Source organism: Chiloscyllium plagiosum, chromosome 6, assembly GCF_004010195.1.
Source record: "Chiloscyllium plagiosum isolate BGI_BamShark_2017 chromosome 6, ASM401019v2, whole genome shotgun sequence".
Lineage (NCBI taxonomy): Eukaryota > Metazoa > Chordata > Chondrichthyes > Orectolobiformes > Hemiscylliidae > Chiloscyllium > Chiloscyllium plagiosum.
Window position 1 is genome coordinate 58002686 of NC_057715.1, and position 17503 is coordinate 58020188.

General features: G+C 40.0%; 1 protein-coding gene across 15 annotated transcripts in view; it reads left to right on the plus strand.

Annotated features, from left to right (window-relative positions):
• Window positions 1-17503, plus strand: part of dlg2 (discs, large homolog 2 (Drosophila)) — a 968837-nt gene that overhangs the window by 943911 nt on the left and 7423 nt on the right. For all 15 annotated transcript variants that reach the window (XM_043691613.1, XM_043691618.1, XM_043691619.1 and 12 more), the window contains 2 exons: window positions 141-250; window positions 11869-11960. In XM_043691613.1, the coding sequence (XP_043547548.1) occupies window positions 141-250; window positions 11869-11960 (202 nt within the window). The remainder of the gene's footprint in view (window positions 1-140; window positions 251-11868; window positions 11961-17503) is intronic.

Below are 17503 nucleotides of genomic sequence, written 5' to 3' on the forward strand. Positions count from 1 at the left end.
TAAATTATAAAGGATTCTTAAAATCATTTTTAAAAACTTGAATGCGAATTATTGTGCATGCTAATCATTTCTCACCACTTCTCGTCAATAGAGAAGATTTTGCTGTGCTAAGTATGAGAATGTTTTTTGATTTCCTTTAGGGCAAGCATTGCATACTCGATGTTTCAGGAAATGCTATAAAACGGTTACAAATTGCTCAACTTTATCCCATTGCTATTTTTATCAAACCCATGTCTGTGGAGTCATTGCTGTAAGTACTTCATTCATTCATTGATACTCAATGTTTAGTACAAACAGATAGTTAAATTTAATGCCTCTCCTGTTAGTGGTTCAAATCTCAATGAAAACATTTGCAATTGAACTAGGCTTTATTATGTTTCTCAGAAATATCTCAAATCATTAGAACAAAGAATTGTGGATTCTGGAAATCTGAAACAAAAACAGAAGTTGCTGAAGAAATTCAGCAAGTCTATCAGCATAGAAACAAAGCAGTGGGAGTAGGCAATTCAGCTTTTCAAGCCTGCTCTGCCATTTAACATGATCATGGCTGATCTTATCCTATTCTCAACTTCATTTTTCTGACTGCGGCCCTTTATCCCATTTTTCATCAGAAACTTATCTATTTCTTTCTTGAATTTGTAGATTGATTCTGTCTCCGCTGCATTCTGGGGCAGTGAGTTCCACAAATTCTGTGGCGGGAAATCAAAGTTAACATTTCCAGTCCAGAACTGATAGTAGCGAGGAAAAAGTGGTATTTATAGTGATGACTGGGGGTAAGAGCAGGGTGAAGAGCAGGCAAATAGATGGAGACTGAGTCTGAAGAGAGAGAGAAAAATAGTTAGGCAGACAAAAGGATGGATGATAGAAAGCCAGGGAAGGAACAAAGCTGGTAATGGGGACCAGAAGTAGGTGAAAATAGGTTGGCTGTGCTGAAAACAGCCATGACACAACAGGGGCTGGGTGTAGGGATGGATAAACAACATAGAAGGAGGAGATCAGACTCTTAAATTATTGAACTCAATATTGAGTCCTGAAGGCTGCAGGGTCTGCAAGCAGAAGATGAGATTTTTTCTAGCTTGTGCTGATCCTTGCATCTTACCTTCCACTGGGGACCCTTCAGCCTTCAGGGTTTAATATTGAGTTTGATAGATATTAGATCCTGATTACCACCTTCCATGCCCTTTAATTTTGGACTTTAGTTTCCCAATAAGAAATCATAGAGTTCCAGAACAAAACAAGCTTCAACCTCTGTCTGCAAGTAAAGCCTGTTTGCTGTGGTATGTTCCCCACAGCAGAATCAACAGCAACGTTGTTTGGGAATCAGTAATTAAATAAACTGCAGGGTGCTTCCACGCCATTGCACAGCCCTGCAGTAAGTGTTCTTTACACTGGTTGAAAATTATTGGCACATTAGTTTTAAATTTGAGCAGTATACTATTGGAACATCATTTCACAAAAGTTAAATACAGAAAATTAATAGTATTTGATAATAAATAATTAAAATGTCACTTCACATCAAAAAGTACGATTAGCAAATTCTGTTGGATATAAAATGGGCCAGACGGCACATACTGTGGCAACAGCTTGCACCTCCCTGTGTCTATGTAATTGGCTTCAGGCTGCTAATGATGCTTGGAAGCAAGGCTCTGTCAGTTTGCAGACGTTCATTCCACTTGACATCTTCTCTTTGCTGAAAGCTTCATGGTGGTTGGTAGTGGCAAGTGACCATGGATAATATGTATCATTTACTTTAGTAATAAGGCAATCAGGGTTCCTGTTAGCACACTTATACGATGCTGCCTGCCTGCATCTTTTATTTAATTAGTCTTTCTCACAATATGCAAAAGTATTCTACTTCCTCTTGAATTACCATTTAAGCTATTGTTTACTACCCAGAATTCAGAATTCTTTTTGTAGCTTTCAATGCAACTAATTTTAAATGTCTGTAGTCCTACAATATCAGAATGCTATCTTTTGAATCTGATAAAAAATCAAAAGATCAGTTGGACTTTAAACAATTTCTTAATGAACCTAGAGATTTGATGACAGGAAGAGACAGGCTGGTTCATCAAACCTACATCATGCCATGACTGCTGAATCATCATGATGAAATGCTTCCCAGCCATCCCCATCGTTATGTAATCCTACAGAGAGCAACGTTACAGAGAAAATACCTAGGAATGTAAGGGAAAAAATTCCCCTCTGGCCTTTTAGGTGTTTGAAATCAATCCAGGAAATTATTTGGGCTAAGTGATATCTGAAAAAAACACTCAGCTTTCATATGATACAAACTCTGTCCCAGTCAGGAATCAGTCAGTTGTTACTATTGCAGTAGAAACCAATAACTTTGAAAAAGAAATTTGAATTCCCAATTATTAACTAAAAGGAATGGTACAACACAATTTTGAGTATTATGACTTTTACTGGAACCAACAGACTAAAAACAACACCAACTAGTTATTGCCTAATAAGCAACTGATACTATAAGCATTTGAATATACACAAGGTACAAAAGCAGGCTACTCGGCCACTCGCGTCTGCTCCGCCATTCAATAATATCATGGCTGACCTGATTTTTACCTTAACATTACATTCCTGATTATCCCTTAATAATCTTTCATCCTCTTGGTCATCAAGTATATATCTGCCACTGTTTTTTGAGAACAGGAATTCCAAAGCTTCTTAACTCTCTGAGAGAAAAAATATTTTCTCATTTCTTTCTTCAGTGAGGGACCCCTTATTTTTAAACTCTAGACCTGACCCTTAGTTCTAGATTCTCCCACAATAGGAAATATCATTTTAACATTCACCTGGTCAAGTCCCCTCAGAATTTTATATGTTTAAGTCTCCTCTGACTTTTCTAAACTCAATAGGATAAAGACCTGGCCTGTCTAGCCTTTCCTTCTCAGGCCATTCCAGATATTAGTCTAATAAATCTTCACTGAACTGCATCCAAAGTATTGATGTATCTTTAAGTGTATGACCAGTACTGTACACAGTACTCCAGACACAGTCTTACCAATGTCGTGTATTACCAAAACATAACCTCCTTACATTCTTATCAGTTTTCTGACTACTTGCTGTACCTACATACTAACCTTCTGTGAGTCAGAAGATGAATTTGACTCTAGGATGAAATGGATCAAGATCTGAGGAGTTAGTAATTTGCGGTCCCAACAATTCACTCAGTACTACTACCCTGGTATTGGTAATTTTCTTGAGTTCCTCCCTCCCTTTCAGTTCCTGATTTACAGCTATTTCTGGGATGCTACTTGTATCCTTTTTAGTGAAGACCAATGCAAAATATCTGTTTAATTCATCTGCCATTTCTTTATCTTCCATTACCAGATTCATTTACTGTAGGACCAATGCTTATTTTGTTAGTTCTTTATTAAATATCTAAAGAAATTTTTTGCTATCTGTTTTTATATTTTTGCCTAAATTTCTCTTGTACTCTAATTTTTCCATCCTTATTAATTTTCTGGTAACTCTTTGAATTTTTAAAAAATACTCTGTCCATTCTTCTGATCTGCCATCTATCTTTGCAAAAATCATATTTTTTTCTTTGAGTTTCATACAATCTTTGACTTCATTAGTTAACCATGGATGGCAGGCTCACTCCCTTAGAATTTTTCTTATTTCTTGGAATGTATCTGTTTGGCTATTTCTGGGACACCACCTTAAATGTTTACCACAGAATCTCTATTGACCAATCACTTAATCCAAATTGCCAGTTAACTTTTGCTAACTTTGCTTTCGTGCCTTCAGAATTGTCTTTGCTTCAATTCAAAAAATAATTCTAGACCTACACTTCTCTCCCTTAAACGGAATGCAAAAATTCAACCATAATTTGGTTGCTGCTATCCAAGGATGTTTTCACTATGAAGTCAATAATTAATCATATCTCATTGGTCAAAAACAGGTCTTGTATGCCTTGTTGTATGCTTGGTGCTATAACATGCCAGTCAAAAAAATTATCCTGGAAACATTCAATGTATTTCTCATCTACTATATTTTTCCTGTTGATTTTCCAGTCTATATGTAAGTTAACATTGTCTATGATAATTGCTGTACCCTTTTGACAAGCTCTAATTTCTGCATGTGGTTACTGTTAGGGATCCTGTATACTTCTGCTACAAGAGACCTCTTGCCCTTATCATTCCTTATGTTTTCTGAGAGTACTTCTGAATCTTGGTTTCCCTAAGTTAGGTCATCCCTCTCAATTATGCTAATGTTATCTTTAATTAACAGAACTAATCCTCCATTACATCCTAGCTTCTTATCCTCCTTCAATGTCACATACCCTTCAATATTCAGTTCTCAGTTTTGGTCATCATACAGCCTCGTCTCAGTTATGATCATTGGCTTGTACTTATTTGTCTCAATTTGTTCTGCAAGTTCATCCATTTTGTTTTGGATGTTATGTGCATTTCGATATAATGCCTTAAGTTTTGTCCTTTTATTATTTTTGTAGTCTCTAGTCTTATCTGCTGATTTGCTTGGCGATCTGCATTCTCTGTCCCTTCCTGTCATTATCTGTTTATCATTTCCCATTTTAGATCCTTCCTCTGTTGCACTTTCCTCTCTTGAATTCACCATAACTTCTCAAAGTTGAGCCCTTGCCCATTTATTTAGTTTAAAACCAACTCTACTTCCCTCGTTATGCATTTGCAAAAACACAAGAAGAAGAATACGCTAAATCACAGAAAAGATAACCTTTATTTTATCAATGTGATCAATAACCCCACATTTTATGTATAGACACTACAGTACATTCTTCACAAGATTGCAATCTTTGTAGCAAATCGCTGGGTTCCTGTCTCCCTACTGTGCCAAGTAGTAGCACTAAGTGACAATGGTAAAATGCTTCCCTCAGTTTATGGAGAATTTCCAAACTGAGTACCAACAGTAAGATTCACTTGAGAATTTCTGCTCATGGATTTGCCAGGCAAATCTTCAGGAATCTTTCAAATGCCTCTCTCCTACATTTTGCCTGGAAACTAAAAGAGGACCCGAACTTTCTCCTCTCTGCTGCATAAAGTCTGTCCATAGTCAGCACAGCTTGTCCTTGTTTTTGTTTTCTGATGTGAAACACTGTACACATATTTTGTTAGTCTCTGTGAGCCAGTCACCTAACCCTACTCATGGTAGCCAAACCACAGAGGCTTGTCATTGGTCAGAACTCATAACAGATCACATGACACACTTGGTTCCTCTGTTTTACCATGAAGTAAAGAGACCATCATGGCAATGCATTCAGAGAACCATTATTCTCTGGGAAAAGATGGAACACCTATTCTTACATGTAAAATGCATGTGCCTTTTTCTGCCCCAATCTAACAAACTGAGCTGATTTATTCATGGTAAAGCAATCCAGCACTTCCCTTATTTTATAAATCTCTATCAGTTGATTTCCGAGAGTAATTGAACCCAGGCCTTTGAAACGGAGATCAGGCTCTTTAAGCTATATGCATTTTATGTGAGTGACTAAAACTGGGCACCCTTGTTGCAATCTGACCAGCTACCTTTATAATGTCGAAATGATTGCCTTTGATTAATACCGAATAATTCTATTATTTACAGTCACTACTCTGTTAGCTTCAGTTAAAAGTAAAGTTACTATAGTCCTCACAGACCGTAGGGCTGCTCTTTCATTAGAGAGAGACTACTGGTGGTAAATTTAACCTGAGAGACACCCCACCTCAAGTGAGGGACAAGATTGAGAAGGAGAATCCTTCATGGTAACTTCAGCCAGTGAATTGAATCTACACTGTTGGCATCACTCTGCATTGCAAAACCAGCTGTCCACTTACAGTTTCTCTACATCAGTCATGAATATTCAGTAATCAATATACAGTAACAATAAGACTTGTTTCTGAAACCCTTATGATCTTGTTCCCTGCAAATGATATGTGTATTCTGTTTAACCCTCTCGGCTTGGATGATATTATTCCTGATGAAGACCTTATGCTTGAAACATTGACTCTTCTGCTCCTCGGGTGCAGCCTAACGGGCTGTGCTTTTCCAGCACTACACTTTTTGACTCATATTATTCAGAGCAGAGTAAGGGAGGTTTGCTGATATATCAACTAATATTTATTGTTTGCCCAATACCACAAAATGTTTTCACTGATCAATTGTCTTATTAGTTTTTATGGAGCTGTGTTGCATGCAGTTTGACGGCTTCATATTTCCACATGACAGCAGTACTTCAATTCTTGGCTATGAAGTAGATTGGGTCCTCTTGAAGATGTGATTATTACAATATAAACACAGGTTCTTTTTTTCCCTTAAAATTTTAGAGTGTTTTTATGCTTTGCTACAATTCTTGAAAGGACTTATCTAAGGAGCATATACTGGCTATGAGTTTGGATGAAAAATACCAGGGTTCAGCATCACATTTTAAAATACTTTTTCTTCCCTTATCAGCTTCTCTTGATTACTATATAGTCTATTTATGTTCTGGATCTGTACACGTTCATGAATTCAAGACAAAACTAACAGCTAATGAGGTATTTAAATGTCTCAGTGTGCAATTTTCTACTCCCTGAGATGGTGAGAATAATAGCTAGTGTGATGAGTTAATTGGGCGATAGTCCAATAATTAGATTCTCACCATTGAGATGAACTTTTGCAATTAAATTCTCCCTCCTTGGATGGAAAGATTACTTTCTTGCCATCAGGTGGCGAGAAACCTACATACATGCATTTGCATCTCATTAATTGCACAACTCATCAGAATTAACTTCACTTTCCCATTTAACTTCTGTTCAATCAAGATACTCAACACTTCAGAAACTTGATTGCATAAACCAAGAAAGTGCCTGACAACTTTGTTCTTCAACCTCCAGTCGAAGAGAATACATAGCTTTGGCTGCCTCTTGATGGCCCATGCCATCATGCTGTAACTTATACAACTGCTATAACTGCGTTTATGGGAACTTGGACAGAATGTGTTCCTGGACCATTGCCCCATCCAACTGGAAAAGAGTAAAACTACCAACTTCAGCTTCACAGGTCACAGTTTAACTGGCAGCATCAGCCAGCAGCTGTGATCTCACGGGTGGCACTTTATCACAGAAACCAACATGTGGCTGTAGAACACGGTGAAACATCAATGTGAAAGGGAGGGTACATGTCTCTGTATGTCGTGGTTCTTGTCAAGTCAGAGGTGGTGCATGTGCCAGGAGCATCCTCAACAAACAGACTGCATCTGCATGAAGTGCATTGTGATGTGCGAAAGGGAAATTAGAGGGTTGCTTACTGGGGCAAAATTAGCCTCCAGTCAGTAGGTACAACAATCAGTCTGAGAACCAAGCCACTTTTTGTCCAAAGGTTGGCTATAACCAATCAGGCAGTTGGTCAACTGCAAGTCCAGGAATTGGCTTTATTTCAGTCAGGAGATTAGGCCATGGTCCTGGAAGTAAAGCAAAGTCATCCCAGCCATAGATTCGTAGAGTCATTCAGCCCAATTTGTCCATGCTAACCAGGTTTCCTAAACTGAACTAGTTCCATTTGTCTGCATTTGGCCCAAATCCCTCTAAATCTTTCCTGGCCCTGTACCTGTCCAAATGTCTTTCCTGGCTGATAGGTCAATCAGGTTGAAAAGTCTGTCTTGGGAAAATGGCGATAGACAAACAGGTGACTTTTGTAGGATAAATCCATGGCATTGTCAAGGCTGCAAGCAATTCAACTTGGGGGAATGGCCTGATTGTATTCATTATTTGAGAGAATGGTTACACTCAAAGAGAACAACTGAAGATAGTAAGGTGAGATCTGGTGAGACAGGGAGGGGACTGTACATCTTGAGGGAGGAGTCAAGCAAATCATGGTCGCTCTGGTCTCAATATGGATAGAATACAAGGCTAGTAATGATATTTGCACCTTATTTGCAACAACTTTTCTACTTTCTAAGGAGGCTGCTTGGAAAGTTTGTTTGTGTTTTAGGCCCATGCTCCTATAGAAAAGAATGTGCAGATCAGAAAACCTCATCACAGGCCTGCTCCTGAATCTGGCCAATGTGGGGATAAACTGGCACAGGCTGTGGGCAGTTGATAAGGTTATTCAGCCAGTCTCAATGCCCATCTTCCATGGTTATTTTTATGGTTACGTCTGTGTCTGGGTGGCCGTGGAGAGAGAGGATGTAGTGTCCATTGGCACACTCAAGGCTTTGTATGACTATTTGGCATAGCAGAGGCTAGAGTGCATTGTTAAATTTCAAAACAATGTTATATTTCAATTCAAAATTTGTTCTGTAAAATTTACACCATTGATGTCTGTTATAAGGATCTGGCACTCTTTTGACCTGGTTTGCTTTGGTTTAATTTGATTTAATTTTATTTAGCTGAGTTTAGAAGAACTAATTAATACCGTCCTTGTTTCTGCACCTGACAAAAGTGCCCATGAACAGGTCCAGGTAGCGACAGTTGAAGGGGTTGATCGGCTCAAGTATCTGTCCCTCTTTCACAGTGATATCCATGCCCAAGTATACACTATAGTCTTCTATGCCCGGAGAGTACCAACGGTCTGATATATGTCATTAGACCCCAAAATCACACTTAGTTTTGATTTTTTAACTTACATTTCAGATTTTATCTTGTTACAATGCATCTTTGAAGGCTGATATTTATTTGAATTGTTTTAAAGTTGTTTAGAAGAGTACCTCACACCATCCAATTCTCATTGAACTCATGTTGCGCTGTTGAGAGTATGTTGTAGCTTAATTGGAATCATGTGATCTTTCAAGTCAACAAGAATTCATTGGGGTACGATACATTCACTAAAGCCCTGAGCTTCACCATTGGTTTTCACACATAGTCTTTTGGGCTGCAAATCATCACACAATATCTGCCACATTCACAAATACAAGACAAAGGGTGCTAGGAGATGGCTTGTGTAGTAGGGTTTGAGACGAATTAGTGTAACGGGGGCTTCCTATCAGTTGATTCAGGCCAAAGCCACTCTGGCATTCTTTGTTGAGCCACTTAGCATTCAGGCAGGATGATTAACATGCATGGGATAAGATATTGTCAAGTTGGAAAGAAATCCAAACTGTAGTAGACCCTCTAAACTTCTGTGATGTTGATGGCAAAGGACCACAAATGCTGAATCACATGGAGCATTTAGTGCTTGGGCCTTTAATGAGCAACTAACCTCTGAGAGAACATAGCCAGTATTTATATAGGGAAGAATATCAGGTATAATCGCATTTACCATTCTCATAGCTCTGGTGAAAGTGACTGAAGCATGGCAGAGGCTAATCATTGATGTCTTCTTCACAACTTATACTGTGTTTTGCTGTTTTTAATCAACTAACCCATGGAGTTAATTAATCTGTGATAAGTGAATGATTGCTAAATCATTTCATGAACATGATGTGGTGCACAATGTTTGAAAATATGCTAACATGGCCTTTCATGTTTGAACAGTCAGCAAGCAAGTTACACTACAGGTGAAACACATGGCCAACAACTTTAAATTATGCTAAGTGCATGATCGCCCTTGATGTTTTTGTTTGTTACACGTCAAAGAATATTGAAAACACAGTTTTCTTGAAGACAAACAAATCCCTTTCAAGTTTAACTCACTTGAGAAAGGCAAACGGTCATGGTGTGTACAGGATCAACAGCAAGCAAAGAAGGTTAAAGACATATTGTCAGAATGTCCAGAAAATTTCCTAATTTAAATTGGAACACAGCAGAACAGAACAGAATTTAAACAACACTCAGATATATGATTTCCAGATTCAGGCACAAATTCTAAAATACATGTATACACAGACTGCCTACAAATGTAAAACTTCCAGCATGTGATGGCTCACCTATTTCATATGCATTATCAATAATGATGGATTGTAAATGCAATCAGTATGCCTAGAAGCTTTAGATGTTCCACATTGAAGACACTGCTGGGCCAGTGACTGCAGGCATACATGTTTGCCATGGCCTGCACTCATTACCATCCATAGAATCATTCAAGTATGAACCCCACAACAGAAACTGAAGCAGACTATTCAAGAAGGTAAGATCTCGACTCTCTGGTGTTGGCAATAAAAATTCAGGAGGAAAAGGCTAAACAACTAGCTTTTGATAAATCCAAACATAAGAGTGCTATCTCCGAGATGATGAAATCTTTGGGGATAAGACTACTTATGTCACAATGATTAATGAAGCGCTGAAATAGAAAGAAAGGAAGCTGGATTAACTACAAACATTGTATCACCAACAATCAGAATGAAGGGATGATGCCTTAGCGATGAGGAGGAATTTTTTTGGTCAGAGTGTGCTAAATCTATGGGACTCATTGCGCCAGGAGGGTGTGGAGGCTTAGTCGTTGAGTGTCTTTAAGACAGCAATGGATACATTGTTGATTAGTAAGGGGATCAGATCATTGTTGATTAGTAATGGGAAAAGATAGGAGAATGAGGTTGAGAAACGTATCATCCATGATCAAATGGTGGAGCAGACTCAATGGACAGAATGGTCTAATTCTGCTTATCCAATTTTAAAAAAAACTGCCAGTTTACAGGAAGATCTGGAGCAACTTGTGTGTAAAGCAGATCAGGTTTAGTAGATGCAGTTATAGAAACATCAGCTTGAACTCAAAGCAATACTGGGCAGAATGAATGAGAAACCGTGTGCAAGATGTCTCGGGACATGCTGAGCCATCATGTCCTACCATGCCAGCCTTTGGACAAGGGCCTGTGCTGAGAAGATCTGGGTGCAATCCCATCCAGTAATTCGAAAGGTAGCAGCTGCCATTAATATCTTTGCCAGTGGAACATTCTGTAGCTACTGGGGACCACTGAGACATTTCACAATCTTCAACTCATATGTTTCATCTGGAATTTCACTGATGCTGTTGTCACACAAGGCAATTAATTTATCTCTTTGCTGCTTGACATGAAAAATCAGACAACCAGGGTATTAGCATTCACCATCATCACTGGCTTCTGCAGGTTGAGAATGCAATCATTTGCACCCTTATACCAATCAGAGCACCCTATCATGAACTAGCTACCTCTGTGGACAGAAAAGGATTTGTCTCACACAATATTAAAATCGTTGATGACACAACAGCCAACTATTGCCGATCTACACTAGATATCTAGAGAGTTGCTTTGACTCATACATCCTGGATAACTCAGGTGTCAGCTTCAAAATATTGTATGATCTGGAGGAAACGGACAGGGAGAAATGTCCCGTTGCTGGACAGATTAAAAACAATGGGATATTTAAATTGAATGGCAAACAATAATGTTTGAGCGGTGAATGATTATGCGGAATGGATTATCTGAGTTTGTGGTGGATACAAGTATAATTTTTGCTTTCAAAAGAAATTCAGGTAATATTTGAAGAGAAAAAGGGAAAGGGTAGTGTGTCTAGATAAAGTGCTCTTTCAGAGAGCCATTGATGCCTTCCTTCTGTGCTGTAGCCATTCACCTATTCTATGAACTATAATCTTCTGCTTACTGTTTGGTATTAATTAGGATGTCGAGTAAAATTATTCACTAATTAGGCCCCAAGTGGTCAACTAACCTCAGATATAAATGAGCTCTATTAATCCCAATATGAACAGCTGACACAGATGTAATGAACTGAAAGTCTTTCTTCCATGTGATATTGACTATGGTTGTATCATTTTGTGAAATTTAAAGAGTCTGCTATAATTGGGCTCATTCCATACAGTGATTGCCTTTAGAATATTGGACATTTAGTGATCACTGCGATATGTTCATTTTTCCACTTAACCACAGTGTGAATGAAATCATGATATCACACTATGATCCCCTCTGGCCTCTCCTACATATATGGAAAAGCTACCTGGTAAACATTGTCTAAGATGTGGTGCTGGCTTTTTCTGTTACAGGGAAATTAATAAACGCTTAACAGAAGAGCAAGGCAGAAAGACATTTGATAGAGCTCTGAAGCTGGAACAGGAATTTGGAGAACATTTTACAGGTATGTCTGCATCAACTCTGTCAAAATAAAACATTTGAAAATAAATTTAGCAAGTAATCATTCCAAAATATCAGAATTTGTTTTGCTTGGTACATAAAGGGTGGCAGTTTTAATGTTTTTACTGCCCATTATAAGTGAGACAAACATTGGATCTTTACAGTAATTGTTGAATTACTTGCACATTGCTGTATGCAGTGGAGCTCTGCCAATGTGCATTTTTCCATTGCATAACAATATTAATAAAAGTGTAAGAATAGAAACATAATGGAGCAGAAAATGGCAGTCGTATCATTTTCTTAACCATTTGTGCTATATGCAGAGTTTTTAACTTCATATTGAATTACTGGATCTGATCTGGACATGATGCAAGCATTGCCATTGTTAAATCAGTTAATAATAGAATAGCTAACCTGACATGCAGTGTGAAATATCCCCGGGCTCTGAATGATGTGGGCAGTGGCAAGTCAGTTGGGAAAACATGCTGAGAATGAAAAGTCCAACTTTGCACATAAGGTTTAACAACTATTGAGAATCTCAACAGCGAGCAGTAAGGGGTCCATTTGCACACATTAACATTTCATTATTGTCGAGCCTCACCTCATTTCTATGCAACTTGCTATTTTCCCAGGCAGTGGAAAGAAACTGAAAATTTCAGATATGGAAGTTTTAGTGGATACCTGACAACTGCAGTTTGCTAGTGTCTTCTCTGGGTATCCATCTTGACAAGCATTCCCCAGCATCTCAGCAACCACTTGCAACTTTTAACATGAAGGCTGGCATGGTACAAGCACCAGTTTCATCGCATGATTGTGATGCACCTCCCAATTATTTATAGAACAGTTCAGCACTTCAATGCCACTGTTTTAAGCTCACCAACACCTTTCATTCCAATGCTGTTGCCAGGCCACTTTGCATGAAGGGACAAGCATCCATCTCACATACTAGAGTGCATCCCTTAGCTTGCTTTTTCAGCAATCAATGAGTTTGCACCTCCTTGGATTTCTTGCTATCTCTCCCTTGCCTTGCATTTTTGCACATTTCGAAGTCATTCAGAACTTACAGCCTCACAGTTCTTCTGTTCTGTCTTGTTTTTTTTCATAAAGACACAAAATCGGGCAGTCTGCAATGTTTGAGAGCAGTGATCAGTAAAGGGGTGGACATGTCACTGTACTGCACTGTGCTACATCACTGTCATAACTACAGCATGTGCCAGCAGTTTATGTGGCAAACACATTGACTGTGCTTCAATGAAATGGCATGTTCAAAGTCTAAGGAGAATAGTCATCAGTCAGGTCAAGGGAACTCAGGGTGTAGGGGCACCATCAGTCAAGGGCATCATATGAAATCAGTCCATCGACTTGGAACAGTAGGTCGGCCACTTGAAGGGGTTCAGGATTAGGGTTAGCATATTCTTACAGTCTAGGGAGTGAACCGCAGTCAGTTGTGCAAATCCAGTGCCACCAGTCTGGAGATTAGTGATAAGTCAGTTGGCAATCTGCATCTATATCAGTCAGTGAGTCGGGGTTGTTGTTTCAAGTAAGTTGAGTTGGACCATGGCTAGTCCTGGGGAAATGTTCACTGAAAGTCAAGGGGATTTATCAAAGCACTGTTATGGTAGGGAAGTTGGTAATGTTAATTGTGGGGTGTGGAGGCAACATGTTAATAATAGGGGGAATAATAATTATGAATGGGGGGGATCTCAAAACATGAGAGTGGGACATGATTGACCATGGGGTACTATAAGAGGGAGGTCATTGATAGTAACCACCACCTTGGCTTAACTGGGGAGGGGATAATGCATAGCAATGTTTAGCATAACTAAGCTTTAAGCCTGAGGCTAAGGGATGAAAAGCTAAATAAAAGAGTTGGATATAAATTGGGGAAGATCAGACCAAATGGGGTTGACAGGAAGTGCAAAGCAACAAGGGGACATTTAGGTTGTGTGGGTGGATTCATCTTGATTGACAAGCTGAACGTGCAACTTATTGCATGAATTTGTGTTATTTTCCATCTTCATCTAGAATGTAAAAGCACAATGAAAATAAAAAATGGCTGCCAGCTTACCTAGAGAGAATGCCGGTGGAGTAAGATTCTTTTATCTCAGAGGAAGATACTTGTGAGCGATGTAAAACCCTTCAAGGGGCAATTAGTCAGATGCTCACATAATGCAGGTTGAAGACATTTGCTATTCTATTGTACAGAATTTTGGATGTGAACCATATTAGCATTGACCAACTATATTGCTGACAAAACCTGACCATAACCAATTTCCTGATGAAGGATTTTTGCCCAAAACATCGATTCTCCTGCTCCTCAGATGCTGCCTGACTGACTGGCAGTGCTTTTCTAGCACCACACTCTCGACTCTGATCACCAACAACTGCAATCCTCACTTTCCCCATAAACAATTTTGACCATGTCATTGAACATTACAAATTAATCCCAGTAATAGCTGTGAAGCAGAAGTAATGTGAAGTGAGCTGTAAAGTTTCCCCTTAGTTGCACAATTCACAATCACCTCCAAGATGTCATAGCCTATACAAGGTCCAACAGCTCCTCACCTCACATTTTGAAGTACAGAATGTCCACACAATTATTTTATTTGTAATGCTGCCTTTCCTGGTTAATCTGGAGAATGGAGATGGAGGGAAAATTTCTCATTCCTCCTACCATTCCTACAACCTCCAACTGACTTGAGCAGGATATTTATGAACAAGGTTTATAATGTAAAGGATCAATGTGCAGATATCCCATTGCCCTCCTTGTCAAATGTTTTCATATCCCAATGTTTGGAAGATGCTGTTGAAATGTAACTTGCAGGCAGTTTCTGCTGAATGACCACATTACTGAGCAGCTGATTTAATTCCGATATTGTCCACGTGGCTCATTTGTCTATTCCTGGTGGATGCAAGCAGAGAAGTTTTTGTTACTATTTCTACTGCACTTTAGTGCTCATAGTAACGTTTTGAGGAGCACATATGCCTAGAAGTCGAGGACTAGCAATAACCTCCAGTAGATGTGCAGCAGCCTCCTAATACAAAATTTCCAATACAAAACATGCCTTCACGATGCTGAGAAAGTATAGGGACTCACAGTCACTTGTCTCCGTGAAATGGCATGCTGATGAGAAAAGAAGCATTGATGCTATATACCTCTGTATAGAGATAGAGTTCAGAAATCCATATGAAAACTTGTCAGATGGAATATATTGTAGGGCAATGTAAGGTTGTGCATTTTGGCAGGAAGCATAGAGGAGTTGAATATTATTTAAATGGAGAAAAGACAGCAGAAAGTTACAGAACTGAGGGATTTGGGAGTCTTCATCCATGAATGGCAAAAAGTTAGCATCCATATTCCGCAGACAATAGGGAAGGCAAATGGAATGTTAGCTATTATTTCAAAGGAAATGGAGTATAAAAGTAAGGAAGTTTTGCTAAAACTATACAAGGCACTAATCAGACTATAGTTGGAATATCATGACAGTTATGGGTTCCTTACTGGCATAGAAGACAGCCCAAAGAAGGTTCACAAGAATGATACCAGGTATAGAAGGACTGTCTTAGAATTGATTGATTTGATTGGGCCTATAATCACTGGAATATAGAAGAATGAAAGGTCACTTAAACATACAGGATTTTTAGGAAACTTGACAGGATAGATGGGGTCAAGCATTTGAAACAGACATGAGAAGGAATTTCTTCTCTCAGACAGTGATGTCTCGGTGGAATTTTTGACCACAGAGTGCTGTTCAGGCTGGATCATTGAGTATATTCAAGGCTGAGTTAGACAGGTTTCTAATCCATAAAAGAAATCAAATGTTATAAGGAAAAAGTAGAAGGTTGAACTTGTGGATTATCGGATGAGCCATAATCTTATTGAACAATGAAGCAGACTCGATGGGCTAAATGGCCTATGTCTGCTCCTATGTCTTATAATACCCAGCATACATATAACGCAACACTTTCTCCCACTGGAGACAATAAGGGCCATACGATGTCTCCTGCACAGTTTTCATGTCAGATCTAAGGGTTCATTCAATACAGTACAGCCAGAGACTCCAAACAATCATTGGATGGTTTGCCCTGGAGGATCCAATGAGGTGTCAATAGATAATGAGAATCTTTGATTGCCGCAGTATCGTATCAAATAGGAAAATGAGGATATTCATGAGAAGGAACATCACATTCATCATCCAATGTCACAGCCACTTCAATAAAGACCTTGCCTCCATCATAAGGTCAGAAGTGGGAAGGTTGGCCAATGATTGCACAACATTCAGCATCATTCACAACTCCTCAGAAACTAAAGCAGTCCGTATTCAAATGCAACAAGACCTGGACAGGTCTTGGGCTGACAAGTGACAAGCAGCATTTGCAACAAACAAATAACCATCTCTAATAAGAGACAACTTAACCACCTACCTTTGATATTCATTGGTGTTACCGCCACTGAATTTCCCACTTTCATGTCCTGGGGATTACTGTTGACCAAAAACTCAACTGGACTCACCATATACATTCACTGGCTACAAGAGCAGATTAGAGGCTAGAAAGGCCAGGCAGCATCTGAGGAGCAGGAGAATCGACGTTTCGGGCATAAGCCCTTCTTCAAGAATGAGACTGGTACGCCAAGCGTGCTGAGGTAAAAGGTAGGGGGGAGGGAATTTGGGGGAGGGGCACTGGGAATACGATAGGTGGAAGAGGTGAGGGTGATAGGCCGGAGAGGGGATGGGGGCGGAGAGTCAGGAACAAGATTGCAGGTCAAGAGGGTGGTGCTGAATCCAGGGGCGGAGTGGGAGTGGGAGTGTTCCCTGAAACATTCTGCAAGTAGACGGCCTGTCTCCCCAATGCAGAGGATACCACATCGGGTGCAATTTCCCCTCAGACGTGGTCGATGATGCTCTCCACCACATCTCCTCCACTTCGCGCACCTCTGCCCTTGAACTCCGCCCCTCCAATCGCCACCAGGACAGAACCCCACTGGTCCTCACCTTCCACCCCACCAACCTCCGGATAAGTCATATCATCCTCTGTCATTTCCACCACCTCCAAACAGACCCCACCACCAGGGATATATTTCCCTCCCCACCCCTATCAGCATTCCGGAGAGACCACTCCCTCCGCGACTCCCTCGTCAGGTCCACACCCCCCACCAACCCAACCTCTACTCCCGGCACCTTCCAATGCAACCGCAAGAAGTGCAAAACTTGCGCCCACACCTCCCCCCTCACCTCCCTCCAAGGCCCCAATGGATCCTTCCATATCCATCACAAATTCACCTGCACCTCCACACACATCATTTATTGTATCCGCTGCACCTGATGTAGTCTCCTCTACTTTGGGGAGACAGGCCGCCTACTTGCGGAACGTTTCAGGGAACACCTCTGGGACACCCGCACCAACCAACCCAACCGCCCCGTGACTGAACACTTTCAACTCCCACTCCCACTCCGCCAAGGACATGCAGGTCTTTGGCCTTCTCCATCGCCAGACCCTGGCCACACGACGCCTGAAGGAAGAGCGCCTCATCTTCCGCCTAGGAAC